This window comes from Lytechinus variegatus, chromosome 1, assembly GCF_018143015.1.
Source record: "Lytechinus variegatus isolate NC3 chromosome 1, Lvar_3.0, whole genome shotgun sequence".
NCBI classification, from domain to species: Eukaryota; Metazoa; Echinodermata; class Echinoidea; order Temnopleuroida; family Toxopneustidae; genus Lytechinus; species Lytechinus variegatus.
In genome coordinates this window covers 33,210,434-33,236,348 of record NC_054740.1, presented here as the reverse complement: position 1 = coordinate 33,236,348, position 25,915 = coordinate 33,210,434, and the positions used below count along the sequence as shown (strand labels likewise).

The following is a 25,915-nucleotide window of genomic DNA, read 5'->3' as shown; positions in this document are numbered from 1 at the left end:
TTCAATTTGAAGACATTTTGTAATTTTGTTAAGCAGTTTTAAGTCCCTAACAATTTTGATATTTTTTGTTTAAATGGTTGTCAGCTCAGTATTAATTCATTTGATCTGATTCTATATGGTAACAGTGTGACCTTGACAGATCATAAGAACCAACTCTTTCCCCCTCTGAGAAGTTGCTTCAAGCCTGAATCAAATGAATCTGGCTAATACTTGGTTTGTCAAAAAATGAATACAATTTTCTTGTTGTTCATATTAAAGGAAAACAAGAAATCAGTTCAAGTCAAAAGCATTTGAATGACACCTTGATTAGGTTTGTAACACCAAACATCACTGAATGTAACTGTTTAGAAAATATGCAAAATTGTAAGTGCTTCAATTGCACATCAAAGAACTTTTTTTTTAACATAAAATATGAAAACTTGGCACTTTATGCTCAGAGAGAAATTTCAATTCAAATTTTTTTAAAAACTAGAGACTTGAGATTGCACAGTCAATATCTGTGCCTCTCCCAATGCTAGATTAGAAATACATTACACACTAAACATTTACATCTACCATCTAATATTGGATAATTGTACTGCCGTAAGCATACATTAGACAAGTTTGATTTGATCTCTAAAATGGTTATTTGGTTATCCTGACAACTAGATATTGACATGATACACATATGTAATGACTACCAGCTATTTTGCACTACAGTACTTAAATTGTGTGTGAAGTGATACAAGGTCATAAATCTAATTAAGATATCATTCAAATGCTAATATTAAGTTGAGGTTTCAAGTGATATACTCTCACAGATTTAATAACTCTTCTGGGTAATACCTGAAATGGGGTACTGACCAAGATGAGCATAATTGACATTGCCATTAATTTCATGAACCATCCTAAGAGGGTTTCAGCTGACAGACATGATTTTCATTTCAGCTAAAGAATCTGATTGAATTAAATTTTCTTAAAATAATACTGCTAAAAGCTAAGGAATCGTTCGATACCGTCAAGACTCTGAAATTGTGTGAGAATATAGACGGTTGAATCCAAACATTAAAATGAAACATTTTTTTGTTAAGGCCTCTTGGAAGACTTTGTGCCAACGACAAAATAAAGTCTCTAAGAAGGCGCATCCTTATCATGAAAGTCATCTTTAGAAGGTAGAATATAGGGCATTAGTGAAGATATGGATAGACTCTGAAGATGTGCCATCCTTGTCCTCCAAGAAGTTTTTAGAAGTTTGGAACAAGACCTAACATCTCTGGTAGAATATAGGGCATTGGTGTGAAGATATGGATAGACTCTGAAGATGTGCCATCCTTGTCCTCAAAGAAGTTTTTAGAAGTTTGGAACAAGATCTAACATCTCTGGTAGAATATAGGGCATTGGTGTGAAGATATGGATAGACTCTGAAGATGTGCCATCCTTGTCCTCAAAGAAGTTTTTAGAAGTTTGGAACAAGACCTAATGTCTCTGGCAGAATAGAGGGCATTGGTGTGAAGATATGGATAGACTCTGAAGATGTGCCATCCTTGTCCTCCAAGAAGTTTTTAGAAGTTTGGAACAAGACCTAACATCTCTGGTAGAATATAGGGCATTGGTGTGAAGATATGGAAAGACTCTGAAGATGTGCCATCCTTGTCCTCCAAGAAGTTTTTAAAAGTTTGGAACAAGATCTAACATCTCTGGTAGAATATAGGGCATTGGTGTGAAGATATGGATAGACTCTGAAGATGTGCCATCCTTGTCCTCCAAGAAGTTTTTAGAAGTTTGGAACAAGACCTAATGTCTCTGGCAGAATATAGGGCATTGGTGTGAAGATATGGATAGACTCTGAAGATGTGCCATCCTTGTCCTCCAAGAAGTTTTTAGAAGTTTGGAACAAGACCTAGTGTCTCTGGCAGAAAATAGGGCATTGGTGTGAAGATATGGAAAGACTCTGAAGATGTGCCATCCTTGTCCTCCAAGAAGTTTTTAGAAGTTTGGAACAAGATCTAACATCTCTGGTAGAATATAGGGCATTGGTGTGAAGATATGGAAAGACTCTGAAGATGTGCCATCCTTGTCCTCCAAGAAGTTTTTAAAAGTTTGGAACAAGACCTAACATCTCTGGATCTGTGACCAGGATTTGATTGAAGATAGGACACAGGTGAAGATATGGATAGACTCTGAAGATGTGCCATCCTTGTCCTCCAAGAAGTTTTTAGAAGTTTGGAACAAGACCTAATGTCTCTGGTAGAATAGAGGGCATTGGTGTGAAGATATGGATAGACTCTGAAGATGTGCCATCCTTGTCCTCCAAGAAGTTTTTAGAAGTTTGGAACAAGACCTAACATCTCTGGTAGAATATAGGGCATTGGTGTGAAGATATGGAAAGACTCTGAAGATGTGCCATCCTTGTCCTCCAAGAAGTTTTTAGAAGTTTGGAACAAGACCTAACATCTCTGGATCTGTGACCAGGATTTGATTGAAGATAGGACACAGGTGAAGAGATGGATAGACGACATAGAGCCTCTGAAGAATCAGGATCATCTTCTCTTTACTGGTTCCTGGTGGTAGTATGTCCATCGATGGACACGGTAATGGTTCATCCTGTTTTAATAAAGTAGATACAAATAATAAATCAAGTGTTAAAGAACAGAATGAGATTACATAAAATAATGTTCGTGGGCTGATTCATAAATCCTTGTTTCTCACATTTTTTTTTCAATTTGAGGGCACCTCAGAAAATGTATTTGATTATGATATTTGATTTCCCCCATTGAGCATAAGCCTGCATTCCTCTTCAACTCATAAGGTGTGGATTGTCCTCCTCAGATAACATTGCCCAATGTCAGAATTTTGAATAGATACCACACACAAAAAATGTTCGCTTCCAATGAACACACACACAAAAGATTTTTATTACCTAGTCACTGTAGACTGCGATTTGCTACTTGCGAACACTGAAAAGGGTTTCTACCTACATTTAATTATTTTGTTTTTCCTTTTTTACCATTTTATTTCAAATAATAATAAAAAAGACGGTAATAATACATTGTATAAATCCATACGCCATTAAAAAACACCCACTGCAAGATCTGAAAATGCCTTTAATCATCTACTCATAATAGTTTTCCTTATATCATTAACTACATTTCTATATCTCTTCAAATGTCAATGACTTTGCATGACTTTTTGGATAACAGAATTTGTTAGAAAAATATTGCAAGGAAAAACCTACTAAAATATTCACAATTCAAGGAAATACAACCACAATGATCTATGTCTTCTACCTACTTTCTTATTACATTACCTGGGGAATAATGTGAATTTGAATCCAACATCCCCAGAATCATTGGGCAAATTTTACGAGCATTCTTATATTTTCCCCTCATTTTTCCATTTTTTGTTGTTTTGTTTCTACCTGGGACATACTTGTTTCAATCAATTATTTATTCACATTCAACATTTCCAGCCCAATTTATTATTGACAAAAATTAAATTTTTGAAAAATGCTTTGATAACAATCATCAAACACTTAGAACATCATATAACATTTCGGCACCCCTTCTCCCAGAATGCAAACATAAGACTAATCTATGTTAAGTTAAGTTAGAAGTCAATATGTGATTTGAAACTGTTATTAGCAGAAAATGGGTTCCAATATCCAAAAGAAACGGATCAAACTTTACAAGGGCACTATACAAATTCCAAAAAAATGAACAATATTTTTACACAGGTAAGCTTCAATCACCTTTTATAGCACATGTCAATATTTAAGAGATTGGTTTAATCACAGATAGGCTATAGCCCCTCACATCAACTGATTTCTTAATCCAAAGTCACAAAATCACGAAAGAACAAGTGGAATGCCTCTGGCCGTCTCACCTGCATCACGCGGTTCAATATAGCAGCAGTGCTGACTTTGAAAACTACTATAACTCGCACAAGATGTTCAGTGATACTTGGTTATTCTCATTTCCACGTTTTATGAACTAGACCAATACACTTACAGAGATAGGATGGTAATTCAACAAATACCCCCAATGTGGCCAAAATTCATTGACCTCACATGACCTTTGACCTTGATCATGTGACCTGAAACTTGCACAGGATATTCAGTGATACTTGATTACTCTTATGTCAAAGTTTCAAAAGTCAGATCAATAAACTTGCAAAGTTACATGTATGATGGTAATTCAACAGATACCTCCATTATGGCCAAAGTTCATTGACCTTTGACCTTGGTCATGTGACCTAAAATGCGCACAGGATGTTCAGTGATACTTGATTACTCTTATGTCCAAGTTTTATGAACTAGACCAACATACTTTCAAAGTTATGATGGTAATTCAACAAATACCCCCAATTCGGCCAAAGTTCATTGACCCTAAATGACCTTTGACCTTGATCATGTGACCTGAAACTTGCAAAGGATGTTCAGTGATACTTGATTACTATTATGTCCAAGTTTCATGAATCAGATCCAAAAACTTAAAAGTTTTGATTGTAATTCAACAGATACCCCCAAATCGGCCAAAGTTCATTGACCCTAAATGACCTTTGACCTTGGTCATGTGACATGAAATTCATGCAGGATGTTTGGTGATACATGATTGACCTTATGTCCAAGTTTAATGAACTAGGTCCATATATTTTCTAAGTTATGATGACATTTCAAAAACTTAACCTCAGGTTAAGATTTTGATGTTGATTCCCCCAACATGGTCCAAGTTCATCGACCCTAAATGACCTTTGACCTTGGTCATGTGACATGAAACTCTAATAGGATGTTCAGTAATACTTGATTGACCTTATGGCCACGTTTAATGAACTAGGTCCATATACTTTCTAAGTTATGATGTCATTTCATAAACTTAACCTCAGGTTAAGATTTGATGTTGACGCCCGCCGCCGCCATCGGAAAAGCAGCGCCTATAGTCTCAAGTCTGCTATGCAGATGAGACAAAAACCAATGAAAATGAAATGGGACAAAAAAATCCACAGATTATCTTTCACTGGCATGTTTAATTAATAAATTGGCTTACAGGTAGTTAAATAACTGGAATAGTCACACAGCCACACACCCAGAGATGCCAACCTCTTGACACAAAAAATCAGACTGAATATCCTCAAAAATCATATTTTTTAGTGAAAAATCAGATTTTCACAAAAACTCAATATGACCAGTGCAAGCCTTGAATTAAGCAGCTGCAGGCCGGGGGCAATTTAAAAAAAAAAATTGCCCCCGGCTCGCGAGCTTTTTACAGGAACCGGGGGGCAATTTTCTGGAACAACGGGCAATTAAAAAAAAAGAATATAACTGTGAACCACACTCCAAATTTGTTTATAGTAAGCGCAGCTCCTGCAATTTTCAATTAGTACAGAATTAGTAATAGGCTTATTCAAACAACTAAGAAATTTAAATGTTTAAGTGTGTTTTGACACCCTCACTCCACATCCCCTTTACATGGGCTTATATTTACTTTTCATCTTTAATGAACCACAAACAATGAACCCCCCCAAAAAAAATCTAAATAAATGAATAAAATAAACAAATAAAAAGAGAGAATTCAGATCAAATAATAAATTTACAAAAAAAAAAATTTAAGGTTTCTTTTCATGGTTAGAATCACGGGTGTGGGTGAGTGTTTTTGTATGATTGTGACTGTGAGGTGCACTTGGATTGCATATAAATTATGTTAAAGAAATGAAGAAATTAAATCAATATCTAACTCAGTCTATTCAAATTCCAGCACATAGCCACAGCCCACAGGCTACAGGGGCGGATCCAGCCTTTGCCAATAGGGGGGGCCCGGAATTTTTTCAGCCATATTTTCCCCGATCGGCCGCTCAAATATGATTTTTGCCGGGATTTTTGGTTTCTTTGAAGGGGTAGTCCTAATGGTAACTTTTTAGCTTTATTCTTCTGAAACATAAATGTATAATACCATAACCCTTATTTATATAATGCGAGCGCGAAGCGCGAGCTAAATTTTTTGGAAATCTTATGTACTTTTTCCTAAAATTTTGAACATTCTGGGAAATGTTTGTCTTCCTGAAAAAAAAAGATGTGTATGCAAGTTAATAATTACTACGAACGTAAAGAGTGAGCAGAAATGAGGTGATGGAGGAATTAGCCATGAAGACGTTACACATTTTTAAAAATCAAATAATGCGAGCGCGAAGCGCGAGCCGAAATTTTTTGACATTTTTACCTAAGGAATGGAAATTCTTAGCACGTTTTGTTTAACAGAATAGGTATATAATTAAACATGCGAGCACGAAGCGTGAGCAAGAAATTTAGAGATTTAGACCTACTGAACAAGACACTATTCAATTAGTTTTGCAAATCATGAAAAGGATGAGTAAGTGGGGATCTTCCTTACATTAATAATGCGAGCGCAGAGCGCGAGCAGAAAATTTTTGTATACGTTTTGAACTGCTCGAAATTGTACCTGTTATGGACTGCTTGCATTTAGCCATGAAGACGTTACATATTTCAACATTCAAATATTGCGAGCGCGAAGCGCGAGCTGAAAAATTTTGACCTTTTTTACCTGAATAATGGAAATGCTAAGCACTTTTTGTAATCTTGGAAGGACTCTAAGTATTTAAACTAAACTTTATTGATGCGAGCACGAAGCGCGAGCGGAAAAATTCTGGACACTCTATTTATGTTTTGTAAATCATGAAAAGGATAAATTATTTATCCGCGAGCAGACACTTTTTGATATTGTGATCTAAAAACAGGATAATGATTTAAATAGAGAACAATATGCACATCTCAATTAACGCGTGTTTTAGACTTCGACCTAGAATTTGGTATTCTAAGTACCTTTCTTATCATGAAAATCAATAAAGCGAGCGCAAAGCGCGAGCTAAAAATATATGATATTCCCATCTAACAAAGGGTCAATTTCAGCTCTGTATTGCAAACACTTTGTGGGAAAATTGTGAATCGTGATGGATGACAGTTAAAAAAGAGCTGATGTATTTTATTATTATTACTTTGAGTTTTTACATAGGACCGTGACATTATGTCATCATAAGACATTTTAAGGAATTTGGTAATTATGCATAAAATGTATGATATCTATCAATGCGAGCGTAAATCGCGAGCCGAAATTCTTGATAAACTGTCATCAAAGTAGTTTGATTTAGAAATACTATTGGGATACATAACTCACTAATCAAATGCTAGCGTGCAGCGCTAGCTGATACGTTTTGACAATCTGACCTGAATAGGGAACTTTTTGAGAACTTTATGGAATGCAGGAAAATAATAGGTACTTGACAAATCAAATTTTGCGAGCGCGCAGCGCAAGCAGAAAATGATAATATTCAGACCATAACACAGAAATTTTTTAAATCAATTTGTAAATCAAACAAAATAATGAAAGTTCAATTTCCCAGCTGAAATATGTTTTGTATATTGACTTCAAGGTTTGATATTTCAAGCTCCATATTGAGCAAGATATGCAAATCCCCTTAAAGACAATAAGAGCGCGAAGCGCGAGCGACAATTTTATATCCTAACAAATAGAATTTTCACAAAATTATTTTTAAAGTCTACCCCTCATGTTATTTTATTCAATCATGTTCATTTTCTTATGTTTGCCTTTCTTCTTTTCTCCTCTCTTTCCCCTTCCTTTTTTTTTCCTTTCTTTTTCCTTTTTTTCTTTTTTTGCTCCGCCAATAGGGGGGGCCCGGGCCCCTCGGGCCCCCCCTGGATCCGCCTATGGGCTACATGTAAATTTTTAAATGTACATGTATTGTAGGTTCATGTACCTTAAGTTTTTCACAAGTTATTTGAAAACGCAGATCTTCACAGAAAATGCCTTTCATTCTGGGAGAGTCTAAATTCTGTAACAAGTGAAATGCCTCTGGCCGTCTCACCTGCATCACGCGGTTCAATATAGCAGCAGTGCTGACTTTGAATACTACTCTAACTCGCACAAGATGTTCAGTGATACATGGTTACTCTTTTGTCCACTTTTTATGAACTAGACCAATAAACTTACAGAGATATGATGGTTATTCAACAAAAAACCCAGACATGGCCAAAGTTCATTGACCTTACATGACCTTTACCCTTAATCGTGTGACCTGAAACTTGCACAGGATGTTCAGTGATACTTGATTACTCTTATGTACAAGTTTCATGAATCAGATCCATAAACTTTCAAAGTTATGATGGTAATTCAACAGATACACCCAATTCGGCCAAAGTTCATTGACCTTTAACCTTGGTCATGTGACCTAAAACGCGCACAGGATGTTCAGAGATACTTGATTACTCTAATGTCCAAGTTTAATGAACTAGACCAATAAACTTTCAAAGTTATGATGGTAATTCAACAGATACCTCCGATTCGGCCAAAGTTCATTGACCCTAAATGACCTTTGACCTTAATCATGACACCTGAAACTTGCACAAAATGTTCAGTGATGCTTGATTACTATTAAAGTATTATGTCCAAGTTTCATGAATCAGATCCATAAACTTCCAAAGTTATGATGGGAATTCAACAGATATCCCCAATTCGGCCAAAGTTCATTGACCCTAAATGACCTTTGACCTTGGTCATGTGACATGAAACTCTAATAGGATGTTCAGTAATACTTGATTAACATTATGGTCAAGTTTTATTAACTAGGTCCATATACTTTCTAAGTTATGACGTCATTTCAAAAACTTAACCTCAGGTTAAGATTTGATGTTGATGCCGCCGCCGCCGTCGGAAAAGCGGCGCCTATAGTCTCACTCTGCTTCGCATGTGAGACAAAAATGTATTCATTAATAACTTAAATATTCATCACAATGAATAAATCATGAAGTTTTTTTACAGTTTTCAAAAATTAACATGAAATCTAAACTCAATCTGAAACAGAAAATCGCCATCACTTAGGCCGTTACTGATAGAATTCTCACCCAGAGCTCTGGCAGAGAATAGTAGCTCAAACTGGCTAGCTAACAGCATCCAAGTACCACACTCACGTGCACGGCGTCCTCCTATTTTTTTTTTTTAGATGGAGCCTTGTTTGATGATTTATTGTCTGATATTTACCCCTCACCAAGAAAGAAATTAAAAAGCTATAATTCACAACTATTGACTTTGGATTAATAAGGCTCCGATTTGACAAGCAAAGTCGGCGACTGTGAGGATACAAGACTCGCATATCCTGTGTTGTGAACGGGGATTTATCTCCTGTGCAATTCAAATTACTATATCACAGAATTGTGATATCCTGACTGGAAATGTGTGCATTAGAAATTGCACATGGTGAAGTTGGGAAAAACTATTACCGCTATTGGAAGCACGCGCGTACATGTATTACAGGAAAAAAAAGACGGACGTAGCTCACTTTTTATGGTACTGAAAAAACACGCACTTGGCAATTTGAAACTGTGCTTATCGTAAATTGAAAGTTACTTGATTTTGGCTTTTCAGATATTTAAATTACATGTATGATATGGCTTCACTGCTCACTCACGGGCGCATACATACACAACACATGGGACAAAAACAGGACAATGACAGAAAGTCGGGAAATCGTATTTTTGATGGCCAAAATCGTACTGTCGTATTTTACTTGTTTTATCGTACTAAATACGATAAAATCGTACTGGTTGGCATCTCTGCACACCCACACACAGATCCCTGGGGTATGTCCCAGTAAGAAGGGAATAATCTGGACACCCGGGGGGGGGGGGGGGTGAGTGTGGCTGTGTATTATTCCAGTAATTTAAAATTTTGGTGTTAATTTCCTGTAGCTTCTTTTTAATTTAGCCAATCACTACTACATGTCCGAGAATGACATGCGTAATAAACTGGGAAGTTTATCTAATCCCGTCTCATTTTCATTGGTCTTTGTTGGACTCTGAAACCAATTGATATGAGTGGCAATAGCCTCTCTATAATTGAACCAATCTCTTAAAGGACAAGTCCACCCTGGCAAAGAGTTTATTTGAATAAAAAGAGGAAAATCAAACAAGCACAACACTGAAAATTTCATCAAAATTGGAAGTAAAATAAGAAAGTTATGACATTTTAAATTTTTGCTTACTTTCACAAAACAGTTATATGCACATCCTGGTCGGAATGCACATGAGGAGACCGATGACGTCATCTGCTCACTTTTTCTTTTGTATTTCATTATATGAAATAGGAAATAATATCCTAATAAATTTTTCCTTATTGTTAAGTGAAACAAAGATTATTTCCTCCCTGAACTGTTGAATTAGCATTGTTTGAATACTAAATGATTCAGTCAAGTTGATCCTTATTGTCAAATATGTAGAGATGGAACATTGTATAATTCAAACACTAAAAAAATACTGAAGTGAGGCACATCGTCCGACTGTCTCTTTTTCATGTTACTGACTTGTACATATTTCATAAGATTTGGTTTAAAAGTATTTTGACCATCAGACCAACCGACCACCCAACTGTACGATGATTCTTATATAACTCCTTCGAATTTTGTTTGGCAGGAGAACAATAAACCAAAATTGTGGCATCATATTGTGTACATGTAATCTTGGACTTTCACGTTATCAAACATTCTATTAAAAAATAAAATCTCCCCCCCCCAAAAAAAAAAAATGCCTTCTAAAGTTGTCATTTCTTGCAGAATGTATATTACAACAAAATTTTTAAAAACACACAAAACAAATTACCTCATGTATGTTTCTTGAAATAGTGCTAAGTTTATAAGGTTCCCCTCTTATAAATTCTACAAAGGGTGTAGATAATGGGGACGAGTGAATTTTATGCTTTCCACATTGACAATTTTATTTTCAATTACACACACAAACAAGTTTCTACACAGGATGAAAACAGCCCAGATTAAAAAAAAAACATTTAAGCAATGAATTAGCCTGTATGAACCATATAAAAGGGGAAATGCTTGAAATCCTAGGAATCAAACTTTATTTCTTCCTCCAGTTTTTTTTATTTATTTTTGTTATTTGACCATCTTCAATTTGCGTTCAAGGCCTAGTTTGACTTTCTTGGCTCAAAATTGTACAACTACACAAAAGATCCAAAAAGACCAACAAAAACTGCAACTGGCATTAATCTGAAAACAGGCCTTGCCATACAAGTTTTGAAAATCTTTTTTTATAACATCTCCTGTAAAAGATATGAAATGTGGTAAGAATTTTCAATGCATTCAGTTGGACAGCTAAGAATTGGACGTATTTCATCAAGTAACTGATGTCATTCAATCATTACGCCAAAAATCATATTTATTGTACTTGTTATGTTTTTTTAATTAGTATTGATATTGTAAATTGGCCCAATCAGCCCTGCTGCTGGTCAAAACATGTACATACAACAATTTGTCTGTGAAAACTGAAATGCTTGCATGCAATTGGTTAAATACATATTTGTCAATGTATGCGACAAATCACTTCATGAAACTTTCCAAAATAATGAAAATAATCACCTTGTACGACATAAGCATGGACCAGTCCAAAACAGCACAGACAATAATACACAATGACACAAGTTGCAGACAATGGAAGTGACATGTGGTGCTTTGGACAGTTGAGGTTGCGATTTAGTTGTAGCGCTCGCGGTAGCGGACTCGCCGGTGACGACGGTATTGTGGATATTCGATTTCCTCCTCGCCGAGCTGCGACATGCAGATCCCACATACTATGAAGAGAGTTGGTAGACCCAGGATGATGACAAAACATAGAATGATGGCTGATGTGTCCGCTTCCTACAAAAATAGAGAGACAAAACGTACATGTATACAAGGCAAGCAGCAAATAAATAAAAATGTGAAGATGAAAAATGAGTGATCAATGCCATTTTTCCTTGCAAAAACATTATAACAGATGAAATATGGGTGCAGAAAAATCAAATAATAATTGCACAATTTGCATGAAGCATTCACTCATTTGAGGATATGTTTATCATGCATGGCTTCAATGATCTTTTACTTTTGACTGTATAACATGCATATCATAAAATATATATGGGCATCAAGAAATGGAAAATAACAGTAAAAACAGTAGACAACTGTTTGGACTTTTAAAAAAGACAAATAACACATTTTTCAAATGAAATTTATAAATTCACATATATATGCAGGCTGAATTGTAGCTTTCATATACATGTACTTCATGATATTCTCTCTCAATAGAAAACAAAGAAGAAATTCAAGAAAACATTGTTTTTTCTAAATATAATGGAAATAATACTACAAATCAAATCATGAATTAAATGCTTCCTCTATTTGAATTCTAACCCCATCATAGTATAGTATAGTCTGTCAAGTATAATTTATTTTTTTTAAAGATGAACAAGTTCAGACTTTGGAGACTTGTTTTAAATGTTGACATGTACTGGGTTAAAATGTGCAGTCTTTTTAACTTGAATTAAAAGGTGCAAAATCAAATTTACTTTTTAGGTGCTTTCAAATCCACTCAAAAACTAAAAATACATCATATTTTCTAATGTAACCCAATTAGAGAATACTAGATATGTTTGCTAGTGTGAAAGCAAATCACTTGTGATATTCCTAAAATAAAATACCCATTGTACTAGAAATGTACTTGTCAAACTTACGAGAATGTACATAGGGATTTTTTTCTCCATAAGTCACAGGTATTTTCAGTGGGAAAGTAATGAGAACTTTCACATCCAAGCAAGTATGCAAGTATGTTGTAAGGCACTTGGGTTGATACATGTAAGCTTGCTATATCTTCATATTATTATTAACCCTTTGAAAACTGACTGAATTTACTGAAACACATGTTATCCATAGATTCCGGCCACATGTATGCGGGCTCAGTATCCAAGAGGTTAATTTGAGGTGCCTGAACAAGTTCTTGTAATTAACATGTAGTTTGGTGATTATGTGAATCTGGAAGCATTTTTTTGTGACGGTGTGCTTGTGATCATGTCTCAAACCATATCAACTTGAATCCTTCAAATGTTTTCATTTAATTTCTTGATAGAGAAAGGTGCATTCTGATGTCATTTTTGTGTTTAAAGAGAAATTCCAGTAGTTGCAGTAAACACTGATTTCATGAGAAAGTCTGTAAAACAAGGCTTAATTGTCAGATTATCATCGAGGATCTAGATCTGGTAGAGTTACATAAACTGAATTTTGTGAAATCTACGCTGAAAAATGTTCACACCGAAGATCCCCAACACAGATAAGCGCACATGGGACAGTGTATAATTATTGCTTTGAATGTCGGGCCCGACGCTCTACCCGAATCCTGTGCTTATTTGCTGATTTCTCAGCAATTACACAATTTCTTCCAGAATCCTTTAGCACATACATTTTATTTATACAAACAGATGCTTTGGTGGTCATTTCATTGGATTCTGTACGAACTCATTTGATATCGTTACCAAAACTAGCATTTACCTTTAAGGTTAAGGCCTGGTCACACCATCCGAGCGTTGTTGGAGCGGTAGGGAAAGAGGGTCGAATTTTGCTCTCAAAATTGGGGAAAAAATCGAAAACAAAAGAACAATCAAAATCGAAAAAGGTAAACGGTAGCGAGCGGTGATGATTTTTTTCTCTCCGCTCCACGACCGTTCCAACAACGCTCGGGCGGTGTGACCAAGCCTTTAGGTAGACATTTGAGATACCAGGGTCTTGTTACATACAAGTTACTTTTATGGTATCTTTGCACTCCAATGGTAACTACATGTACTATGGTAACGATGATCAAAAGCCAATGAAAGTCAAGGATTCCATGCAAGATACCATTGCATAGCAAAGTTACCACTTTTATGCAAAGGATCCCATATTATTGAGATGTTTGGTGAAACTCCAATAAGGAAAACTTTTGTGACATCATATGCATGCAAACAGCTCTTAGTTTCACAAATGTATTGAAGATTGATGTGACATGCTTAAATAAATCATTGTTCAATTGTGGTATTTGCAAAAAGATATTTTTGTTCTATGTGTTCCATTTTGAGAAAAAAAAATGTTGATATGATGTCAAATAATGTTATATTCCATGGCTATAGTTAGTCCCAGGCAAACGGCCTTTCTTTATTGTGCTGTAATAATAAAATGACAAAAAAGTGACATTGCCCTTATTAAAGAAAAATCGAACTAGACCTGATATTCATATTGTTTATAAAAACAATCATTAAAGTTTCCTCCTAATTTCTTGGAAATAGTCTAGAGTTAAGTTTTATCTTCTATGGTTGTGCAAAAATGTGAAAATATCAGATATTATCTGTCACCAGTAGAGTCTGGCCCCCACTTCGTACAAGACATTATCATAATACACACCATTCAAAGACACTGCAAGAGAGGGATCTGCTTGTTTGTAATTTTCAGAATATAATCATGCAGTCAAAACAAAACAACAACACTGTATACAATATGGATATGATGATTCCCACAAGTGAGTATAAAAACATTTCGAAGAAAAAAGAGTCGGTTGGCATGAGATAGCTGAATTTTAAAGAAAAATATCAGTCCTGGAATCTTACTCCCCAATCAATAGCAACCCATGAATATAAATTATTTAAAAAAAAACACTCTAGAATTTTGTACATCATGGATCCTACTACAACTTTCTAATTCTACAAAATATGCCCATTATTATGCCTACAGTATATTAAAACCTGTGTTAAGATATTTTGTAAAATATTGAGAGCCTTTTCTTAAAGGATTACATCCCTTTCTGTCATTCAGTAAAGTATTGTGTAATATAAAGCAAATGAAAAATTGCAAAATTTGGTTTCAGAGGTGAACATATAAAAGCACTTTCACAGTGATGAGTATTAATGGAAATGTTAAAAGGCAGATTCCAACAGGTGCATTTTATGTGAAAAAGGTGTAGTAAAAGTAAATAAAATGTGTGCTTAACCTTCTTGTAAATGTTTCCTCATCCCACGACACTTCCTCTTTACTATTTGTTCACAAACACGTCTCTATTAAGTTTTTTTCATACGTGTAGGATCTTCGCAAACATGTGATGTTCAAAAACTTTTTGAAGTGCCAACGTAAGATAAAGTTATGCAAACATTTTTCTCAAGCCACAAAGTTCATGTGAATATTTAGCCAGAGATTCTTAAAATATTCAGGTTCTTTTGATTTTTTTCATGTATGTTGACTGGTGATGAATTGTCAATGGACAATGGTAGACAAGGCACAAATGTTGAGAGAACTTTGCATGAACTGTGCAAGAATTGACTTTCAGGATTCAAAATTTGAAATTTGCCACTTTTTTACCTGAAAACCCCACTTTAGATTTTATTATTGGCCATTACTAGGTCAATTCATAATCACAAGCTATAAAACTATTGAGGCAAAGAATAATTCAACTCAAATCTTTATTGCAAAACATATAATAGGTGGTTTCAGACCGCCTCGAAGTTCGTCATTTCCAGGTATTCTCTGAAAATACCAGGTATTTTGGTAATGTGAAAGCAAACTATGCGTAATTTCCCCCCCAAAAAATACCTGCTAAATAGTAGGTACTTGGCGAAATTACAAGAACTTTCGCTGGGATTTTTCCAAGGTCGCAGGTATTTTAGCAATGTGAAAGCAATTTATGGGAACTTTTAGCCCAGCGTGTCGTTGGGCGCGGGCGCTGTGGCCTGTGGGTGGCTGCTTGGCTAGTGATTTTGAATCTCGCGCCTTGCCTGCTTATCAGACCATACTGCGCAAACTTGTAACTTCAGGAACTTATCCCAAAGGATATTTTTCAGGGAGGTGTGAATGCAGGAATAATTAATGGGTATTTTGTAGCCTTAATAAGTTCTCATAATTTAACGGGGATTCTTGCGATTGAGGCGGTTTGAAACCACCTATAGGCACAATTAGATTATATCTACTTTAAAAGTTGGATTTATTCCTAAATATGTTCTACGATCATTGCTACATGTAAGCTTTGTGTTACGGGCCCCAGATCTATAATGTCATAATCTTACAAGGGTTGCTTAAAAAATCCATTTCAAAACACCTTTTTGGTAATTTACATTATAGTTGTTTAATAAACACCTTTTAGTATCGATTCTGAAGTCAATTTAATTGAAAAGGGATAAATTAAGTTTAATATTACTCATGAAGGATTATGACTTCATTGGCATCTGGGATTAATTCATTGCATTCATGCCATTCATGCCTTACTTTGCTGCATATCAAAACATCACTGCAAAAAATGCCTACTGAAGTACATGTAAAGGCAAAGCGTGAAGACATACCAAATGAATCTATGGTATCAAATTATTTGGGAGAATATACTCTTTCCAGCTATATATAATGATTATACCATTGGGCTATTATACGTTCATGACATATTTTTTTCTGAAATTGGGGATTTGTGAGGTGTCAAGTTTTGGGGGTTTTTTACTCACACAGACACTATAGAGTATAATGCTTTATAATGTGTTTTTAATGGGATGCTCCAAGCTGAAAATAATTATCTAAAAAATAAAAATTAAAAGAGAAATGCTAAAGATTTCATCAAAATCAGACAACAGAGTTAATTTAATTTGAAACTCAATCAGTGTTTTGTGATAACAGTTATATACATGTATGCAAGGGGGGGGGCTTAGAATGCCATATCCCCACTTCTGCAGGTACGTGTACAAGAAATCATAATCATGTCATAATTTCAAACATATGTGAATAATATGTCTCTATACAACAAATAAGTTGTAACAATGGTTATCTGACTCGTTATATCAGTAGTCAATCCATTTTTCATCCTTCCAAGAACAGAATTCTAATCAATATAATTTCATATAAGAAAAGGATAACTGGGGACATGATATCATCAGATTGCTCATTGCTTAATCATGACTAGAAGCTTTAGAACTACTATCTCACTGAAATCATGAAAACTTAAAAATGTCATAACTGTGTTTATCCTCATCCGATTTCGATAAAATTTTCAGTGTTGTGTTTGTCTGATTTTATTTCATCTGTTCAAATCATATAGTAGTACCCCTTTAATAAGGAGATTAAATAATGGGCAGTTTTAAAAAGTAAACTAAATGAATTGAAGAAGAAATAAGAAAATAAATTGAATAAAATATGCAATATATAAAAAAAGAATGAGGGATTACTAATCACTACTAATGAATTACCACAACTAATCTAAGTACCCCTTTAATAAGGAGAATAATAAAGGGCAGTTTTAAGAAGTAAACTATTAATGAATTGAAGAAGAAATCAGATAAAATAAATTGAATAAAAAATGCAATATTCAAAACGAAAAAAAAATGTGGGACTACTAATCACTACAAATGAATTACCAGTGAGAACTATTACTGATCACTGCAAATAAATAACTACATGTACAAGATGCAAGAAAACAAACACACTATTACCTGTTTCCTTGCTCTCTCCTGAAATCACATGCAGCAATGCAGAAAAATGAAATAAGACAGACCACACAGAGTTATTAAAAAAAATTGAGAAATAGGGTTTTCTTGTACCAGATTGTTGGGACTCCTGCTTATACTTATTCAAATGCAAGCATACCTTTCTATCACATAGGCATTTTAAGAATAAATATCGTTGCTGGCAGAAGGGAGTTATTAAGATTTAAGTATGTGAAGAGTTCAGTATGAAATTAACTCCCATTCCTGATTGTCAGGCATTCAGGAAAAAAGACATTAAAGGGGAAATTCACCCTGACGAAAAGTTTATTGTAAAAATAGAAGAAATAAAACAAAAATATTGGTGAAGTTTGGGGGAAATCCATTGCAGATTCAGAAAATTACTAGAATCTTTTAATAAGTTTTTGATTTGTGACGTCATACACGAGCAGCTGCCCTAATACAGAATGCATAAATTTTAATTTTCTAATGGTTCATGATGACAGCAAATTTCTTCTTTCAGGAGCGGATGTGAAATATAACTTGTCTGTTGATATATTACAGGTACAGTACAATATAGACCCATTTTCTTTTTTTTTAGAAAACAACACTTCATTTAATTTTTAAATTTACGATACATGAGAAGCTGCTTGCACGTGACATCACAAATCCAAAAATTCTATAGATTTTCCTCGAAACTTCATCAATATTTTTTGGTATTTTTTCTGCTATTTTTACAATAAACTTTTTGTCAAGGTGAACTTCCCCTTCAACTCTCATTTGCATGTGAACAATTGAGATATATCAAGACCCTCATGCAGGCTGCAGAGGAATGGAAAGTAGCAGCTCACACCTTCTGCCAGCTTATACATGCATGTTTACCCCGGGGGGGGGGGGGGCCACTTACATAGACGAGTGGATACCAAGCACGACCAAAAAACACGTAAAAGGGATGTCTTTTTCAAGATGGGGCACGTTATGTACATGTACGTAACGTAATAAGGGTGTCAAAAACACTAAAATAATGAAGAAGAAGGTATATTTTGGCTAGGAAAGCTACGTGTTTAGGGTCAAATTTTCGAGGGTGTAAAAAATTAAGACTAAAATGTTTTATAAAGGATGTAATTTCAGCCCCAGAGTCAACACTACGTGTTAAGAGTACGATTTGCGCGAGATGTGGGAGGTGGGGCTGTACTGAACCCATTGATGAGGTAAAGGTAAAACCGACGACCGTGACATTATAATAAAAATATTGCTGTACTTGTAGGGGTCAATTCAGGGAATAATTGGCAAGAGTATTGTTTAGTTTCCAATAATTGTTAAGGGTAGGGTTTCATGCGGCAATACTTGTTGTGGGGTGCATTTCAGAATATGGAAAATATGTGTTTAGGGTGCTTTTCGAGACCCCATTTTGCACATGGTATCCACTCGTCGATTGAAGTGCCCCCCCCCCCCCCGGATGTTTACCATAAAAATAGTCTACATGTAGATCTACTGTACATGTAATACCAGAAGCAGAGTTCACTACAGACACAAAGAGAGAAATACATACAATTGCATAAATTTGACCACAGTCTACAGTCCTAAAATACATTATAGTGAGACCACCACATATCGACCACCTCTTTTGAAACCGACCACCTTGCGAGCATTATAAAGGTAATTGCGTATTACAAATGATACGGAGTAGGAGCAGTGTCCAAAAGAACAATAAGAATAAATTTGACAAGAAAAAAGGAGGGACAAAAAGGTAAAAATTTAGTAGAATTTAGCAAAATTGTATTGACCTGAATTGTCTGGAGCCCAAAACTGTCTTCCATGCAAACTACACTTAATACAGGTCTACAGCTAATAAATACAAATTAAAGAATATGAATATCTAAAATCAAAGGTTAACAATAATAGGGATCTACATGAAAATATATCAAAAGCAAACAGTTTAGTACTGGTACTAAAAATACTTTATGATAAATGTTCTATACAATTTACATGTTAAGCAATCTATCATCCCTTCCACTCTCTAATAATGTGATGAAAAAAAATGTCTACTTGGCAATTTAGATGTCACTGGCACATGAAAGGAAAGAATTCAACCATGACAATATGTATCTATATGCAAGGATGTAAGGAAAATGCAATTTGCAGCAGATTTTATGATAGGAAATCCCTCATGTCCTTTAGGTCTTTAAAATCCTTCCCATGTGTACAGTCTGGTTTTGATCCTAGGATAACTTGTCTACATAGAGAAGGTGACAACAGTACAACATGTTTTCATGTTATCACCAAATTCGGTCTGAGTATACTGTGAAAGAAATTTAGCACAAAGATGACATGTATGTGGTAAAATCACAGTTCATCTTCTGTTCAGTGTTCTATAAGAATGTTAAATCTGTTTTTTGTTGATATATTCTTCTTCTTTAATATTTGTTTTTATACATTGCTAATACTGAGGATCCTTTTAATTGTATCAAATATAAAATCATAATCTAGTTTACAAGATTTGGTCAATCATATGACAATGCTCAATTATTACCAACTGAAGCTTATCATAAATTTAAATACAGTATTCAGATGATTTGAAAATGAATGAAATTTGTGAAATTGCATATGCTATAAAAATAGCCTAACAATAGATAAGGTATACTAGCAATTGTTAGTTTTTATTTCAAACTGCCATAAAAAGTAAAGTTGGTTGAATTAAGACTTATTAAAATTTGATGAGAAGTAAATGTTGATTTTCAAATTCAAACGGCAATGAATCATGATTGAAAACACACTTTATGGATATAATGAGAAAAAAAGGGTGTGTTCAGTGTCCCCCTTCATAGTCTTTAATAAGTAAACGTCTTTCAGGTCACAATTCAAAAATGTAATTGTAAATGTCTAAATAGATCTGTCCGTTTTGGAAACACATCAGCTTAGATTTGACAACCTTTAGCCTCACGAACACAACAAAATGTGACACTATTGACTTAACAAGATTCAAGTTTTTTAACATCTTTAGATTTGCTCTTGCAATGTAAGCCTAGATACACATGTGCCAGAATTGACCTTCCTTGTGATGGGCCAAACTGTTCAGTAAGCTGTAACGAGAGTAGGAAACTTATTATAAGATGATCAACGTTTACCAGAAATCAGTTTTACATTTTTGACACTGAACAGTGCACCCCTGATTATGTTTGTGTTTAAAAATGTGGCATTTTGAATCATGATTCTTGTTGCTGTTTGAATTTGAAAACTGACATTGAACACACCCAAATCAATTTATGCATGTTTTTATGCAAGATTGTAGACATGTACATGTTGCAAAAACATGCATCTCTATGACTCTTGACCTCTAGCCTCTGGGAGGAAATATCTGTATTGTCTAGGATTTTGTATTTTTTCATTGATTTCCTAAAGCGTAGGCCGTAGGTACATGTAGGCCTTCATGTATTTCTCTGGAAAACATATGCATGTATTGCTGCATTGCAATTGTGAAATAAGAGAAAGGTGATATATTGCATAGTAATCAAACAGAAAGTCAAAAGAGATACTGTAAACACAAATACAAGATACTGACAGAGCTCTACAAGCAGGACAAACAAAAATTGTTTGGTTCGCTATTAAAGAAATGTTTTCATAGATATTGATAATGCATCTAGAATGCCATCTTTTTAGAAAGCCCATTAAATAGACATCAAAAGGATGCATGATCTTCAACAAGAAATATTTTTTACCAGATCATGATCGACAAGCCTGTGATATCTTATTGCCACCTGTCAAAAAAGTTTTCATTTTTTGAAATGAAAGTAATAAAGAGAAGATCAAAAAAGAATCAGAAAAGAATGATATAGAGGCTACTGTGCAGGAGCGTTTATCAAATAAAGGCAGTTCTTCTTTGAAAATGTACATTAGGCAGCTCCAGAAATTTTTAAATAAACTGATGCAAAGGTCAATTTTTTTTTACATTTTTTTTCTGAAATCAACTTCATTAGAAGGATACAAATTTTAAATATTAAAGTAGAAGGAGAAGCCGGCTAAAGTAGCTATTTCAAAGGCAGCTATTGGCAGTGTCTGTGGGCTCTGATTGAATTATGGAGAGATGCAAGCTATGTCAATCGAGTGAAGTCATATCTCTTGTGATAAGTGACATACCTTTGTTGCACCACAAATCTGATCAAAGCCCATAAAGTACAGTGCCTTTCAGTGCAAACTTGCCTGAAGCAGCTCGTGCAGCAATAATCTTTCCATCTCCCCCCTTCCAAAATACATATTCTTTTCCTTCTTCTTATACACCAAATTATTGCTATCCTGGTTACACTATTTTCCAGCCAAGATACAAACTGTACAACACACAAACATTTCAATTTCTAAATAGGATATATATTTAGTACCATCTCACTTCTTAGGAAAATTACTGTACATATTAAATACAAAGTGATTTCATGCTAAAATATTGTAAGACAATGTGAAATATTTGCATGAATGATACTGCATCCTTCAAAAGCTTATTGGTGTGCTTTATTGCAGCTGTAAAAATGCATTATGATTTCAAAATGTTAGACAGATACACAAAGCAACTCATAAATATGGTTCAGAAGTGATAGAAAGAAATTTGACTACTTTGTCAGCTAAATAGACAATACTTGGACACATACATTAATGACATGAACTTATAAATGTAGAAGGACTATTAAACCAATGAAGCAGATTTTTTTTAGGATGGTTGGTAAAGAAATGGCTATAATACAAACAAATCAGGTTTTATGTAATTGGTAGTGGGATCTAAAATGAACAAATGAGATCTATATGTTTGCAAGCTGCGAGTTGCTGAAATGATATTATGGTTGATATGGGATCATTTGAATCATTTTTCTGAAATTCAACAGAAAACATGAGTGAACTGATCTTTTATATCTGACAATTCATGCCAAAGTTGTCTTTACTATCGCTCCTGAACCTTATCTTTAAAATGAAGTTCCAAAAAGCAATGGCTCTCCATCTATTATATTATGGCAAAAAAAGAATACTTTTAATCAAAATGGAATAAGCAAAATGGCCCAATCACAAAATCAAATCATATAACACTTAAAATTTACTAAAAAAGAACAGTTTATTCTTAGAAATAAATCACCTTTCTTAAAGGACAAGTCCACCCCAACAAAAACTTGATTTGACTAAAAAGTGAAAAATTCAACAAGCATAACACTGAAAATTTCATCAAAATCAGATGTAAAATAAGAAAGTTATGGCATTTTAAAGTTTCATTTATTTTCAACAAAATAGTTATATGAACGAGCCAGTTACATCCAAATGAGAGAGTTGATGACATCACTCACTCACTATTTCTTTTGTATTTTATTATATGAAATATGAAATATATTTATTTTCTCGTCATTGTCATGTGAAATGAAGTTTCATTCCTCCCTGAACACGTGGAATTCCATTATTTTAACATTTTGTGCTTCAGGCAAATAGGTCCTAATCGTCAAATTCGTAAAAATTGAAATATTGTATAATTCAAACAATAAAAAACAAAAGAAATAGTGAGTGAGTGACATCATCAACTCTCTCATTTGGATGTAACTGGCTCGTTCATATCACTATTTTGTTGAAAATAAGCGAAACTTTGAAATGTCATAACTTTCTTATTTTACATCCGATTTTGATGAAATTTTCAGCATTGTGCTTGTCTGATTTTTCTCTATTGATTCAACATTTTTCTGAGGTGGACTTGACCTTTAAGATTTGAAAGTGCAAAAGCATAACAAGAAGGATTTTCCCCCCAATGAAATCAATCTCACTGGAGACCAATTACAGGTACACATTCTTTAAAAAAAATTATGTAAACAACAAGCAACCCAACAAAATCAACAAGAAATGCAAACATGATTCTCAGAAAAGTGCTTGGTTATATATTACATACAATTTAAAAGCATATGGCGAACTTCATAATAAGCCCCATGAATGAAATTATAAAGAATACTTACACATATAAAACAAAGTTTAGTTATTCCATTATCAACCATAACTAAGTAATGGAAAGGCCTGTATGGAACTGATTCAACATAGAATAACAAATAAAAAGATAAAGAATAAAAGTAAAACTCACTCTGTCCTCTCTGTAACGACCTCCTCTTTGGAAATACTTTATTCCTAAAATACAAACACAAACAAGCTTACAATTGGGAGATATCTTAAACAAAGTCTGCAAATACAGTACATTTGATCAGTCAATAAGACAAAAGTTAACCTTTTCATTTATAAAAGATCTACATTAAGTAGACAAGTATAGTATACCCAGAGATGACCAAAATACTTTTCAATTTCTATATGTTGATGAACTAGCCAGTAGGTTTTTTTAAGCTAATAAGACAATATTTACAATGAACACAAGTGAACAAAACATTCCTTACAAGCCGTAGTCAGTATGGAGTAAAATATAAATATTCAAAGTCTGAACTCACAATCAGATACATCTACATCTAAAAAATTAATATCAATGGTTAAATCAGCTACATGTATCACTTTCTTTTATAACTATACAAATTATTTCCCTGAATGTATAAAATATTTGTTTTCACTTTTTTGTAGAATACCGCTCACATGTCCATGTATACTGTGGAGAACAGCATGAAAATTTCAGGAAACATTCAGCACTTTTAAATGTAATTTTTAACATACATGTTTAAAACTATTTTATCATCACAATAGTAACATTGCCAAAAGAGGGGGCTTAACTCCTAATTTCACAAAGAAAAATAATGGCCACTATACTTTAGTAAAAAAAAAAAAAAGATTTGTTCAAATCAAATATAATTCATAATTATTGAAAATTTACCAAAGTTTTAGACAGGTTGCAACAAAATCCACATTAGCTTAGAAATTTAGCACACAAGCTAGCTTTCATTTCCAAATAATTATGCATATTTTGTATCAAATATTTGCATACATGTTCATTCACAAATATAAGTCTTGCATACTCTAAGAAAAAGAAAAGGGGTGATCACTGTACTGAGCTCTGTGTAGAGTGAAAAAAATGGAAATGGGTACATGTAGTTCCAGTTGCAACTTGCAAATACAAATCGCACGAGTGCACAATATTTTTTTTAATGGAAATTGTGTTCATTTTAGCTGACAGTGTGATGTGATCTACATTGTCAACTAATACCGTGTTTACACATTGACTCGGCTCAGGTGTTGAATCCGCGAGCCGGGTTGAACACTGCGAAGAAGGGATCAGAGATCGCGTTTATACGTATATAAAAAGGCGAGTTCAACACGGCTCGCGGATCTCGAACAGAAGAAGAATTATGACGTCGCAAATTAAACGCGGGAAATTCACCGCCGGAATCGAATCTTGTCCGTGCGAACAACAACAATGCCAAAAGTGAAAGCGCGCGCAGTGACCTGGTCAAGAGAGTTCGACAAGGCTTTCTGTTTACACACGAAAAAATTGCCGAGTCTGACTCGGCTCGCGGGTTGAAACCTACGATTTTGGCGGATCAAAAAAGCCGTGTTCGACACGGCTCGCGGATCACACTGATCGCGTTTACACAGCATAAAATTGCCGTGTTGAGCACGGCTCGCGTGTCGAACCCCCGAGCCGTGTCACTGTGTAAACACGGTAACAATGACATACGTATGACACCCATACTCATTCCATGTTATTGTCATGTTGACTGTAAGGGTAATAAAGTTCATTCAACGAACACAACTTTTCTTATACAGGGTCATAATGGCAGAAAACCAAATCAACAGTAAAAATGAGACTAAAATTATCTAATTCATGTATCAAGAAACAAATGAGGTACATACATGTCAAGGCCAGTGGTTATTTTAAAAGTTCTTTTCAAGTATCAAAGATGGAGGCAATCATTCATGTACATATATGTGAATGTATCTAAACAATAGACAACAAAGAGAAAAATTAAGATAATAAAGAAAGTGTGACAGTCTCATCCAAATGATAGTTGCTGATAATATCAAATCACTTTTAGATTCCCCAAATAGTACATCACATTGCACTTTTCTCTCCTCCCCTGTCTTTTTAAAATATTTTATCATTTCTAACTATTCTCTGTAAGTTAGGCATTATGAAGTCAGTGCAAACGTAAGATTGCTGACATTTACTTTGTCATAAAAAGGGAAATTTATGGGGTAATCAAACACTTGTTGAATAGAAAACTGCTCGTTACTAGTCAGGAAGAGTACTAATGGCTAAAAATATAAGCACAGTGACACTAACATAAAATAGCAAGAGGGGTTGTAATAAGAATTTGCAAAGACTCCCTCTCTCCTCTTTTATAAAATTTATATTCCCCTAGTGAATTTTCTTAGAATTCTATCAAATAAAAATGTATAAATGAACATACAATGAATGTCTGAAAAAAAGTTTACATAATACCGCAACCCCCCCCCCTCGCAATCCATTATTTTCAGCATTTGAAAAATGTGTTTGTTTCAAAAGTATACTTCTCTGTTTATAATGAAGTAGAACCAACTGCCAAACTTTCCCTATTACTTTCAAATAAACAAAGAGAGTTGATTTAATGCATCGTACATGTACAGTATGTATAAGTCATAGAATAGCCTTTAAAGACAGGTCTACACACTGAAGCTTTTTGACATGCACT

General features: G+C 34.4%; 1 protein-coding gene and 1 long non-coding RNA gene across 4 annotated transcripts in view; both read right to left on the bottom strand.

Moving 5' to 3' along the window:
- Window positions 1–68: 68 nt before the first annotated feature.
- LOC121411911 lies at window positions 69–2,123 on the bottom strand. The gene is made up of 2 exons (XR_005969556.1): window positions 2,092–2,123; window positions 69–1,879 (listed from the first exon to the last, which is right to left on the bottom strand). It is a non-coding gene; the product is annotated as an uncharacterized LOC121411911 (long non-coding RNA).
- A 9,312-nt stretch (window positions 2,124–11,435) lies between these two features.
- LOC121411889 (alpha-N-acetylgalactosaminide alpha-2,6-sialyltransferase 5-like) overlaps window positions 11,436–25,915 on the bottom strand; it is a 38,633-nt gene continuing 24,153 nt past the window's right edge. For 2 of the 3 annotated variants that reach the window (XM_041604780.1, XM_041604787.1), the window contains exons 7-9: window positions 23,392–23,435; window positions 17,307–17,324; window positions 11,436–11,706 (exon numbers count right to left, since the gene is read on the bottom strand). In XM_041604780.1, coding sequence (XP_041460714.1) covers window positions 11,542–11,706; window positions 17,307–17,324; window positions 23,392–23,435 — 227 coding nt within the window. In that variant the 3' untranslated portion in view covers window positions 11,436–11,541. The remainder of the gene's footprint in view (window positions 11,707–17,306; window positions 17,325–23,391; window positions 23,436–25,915) is intronic. The other variant, XM_041604794.1, reaches the window with a different exon arrangement.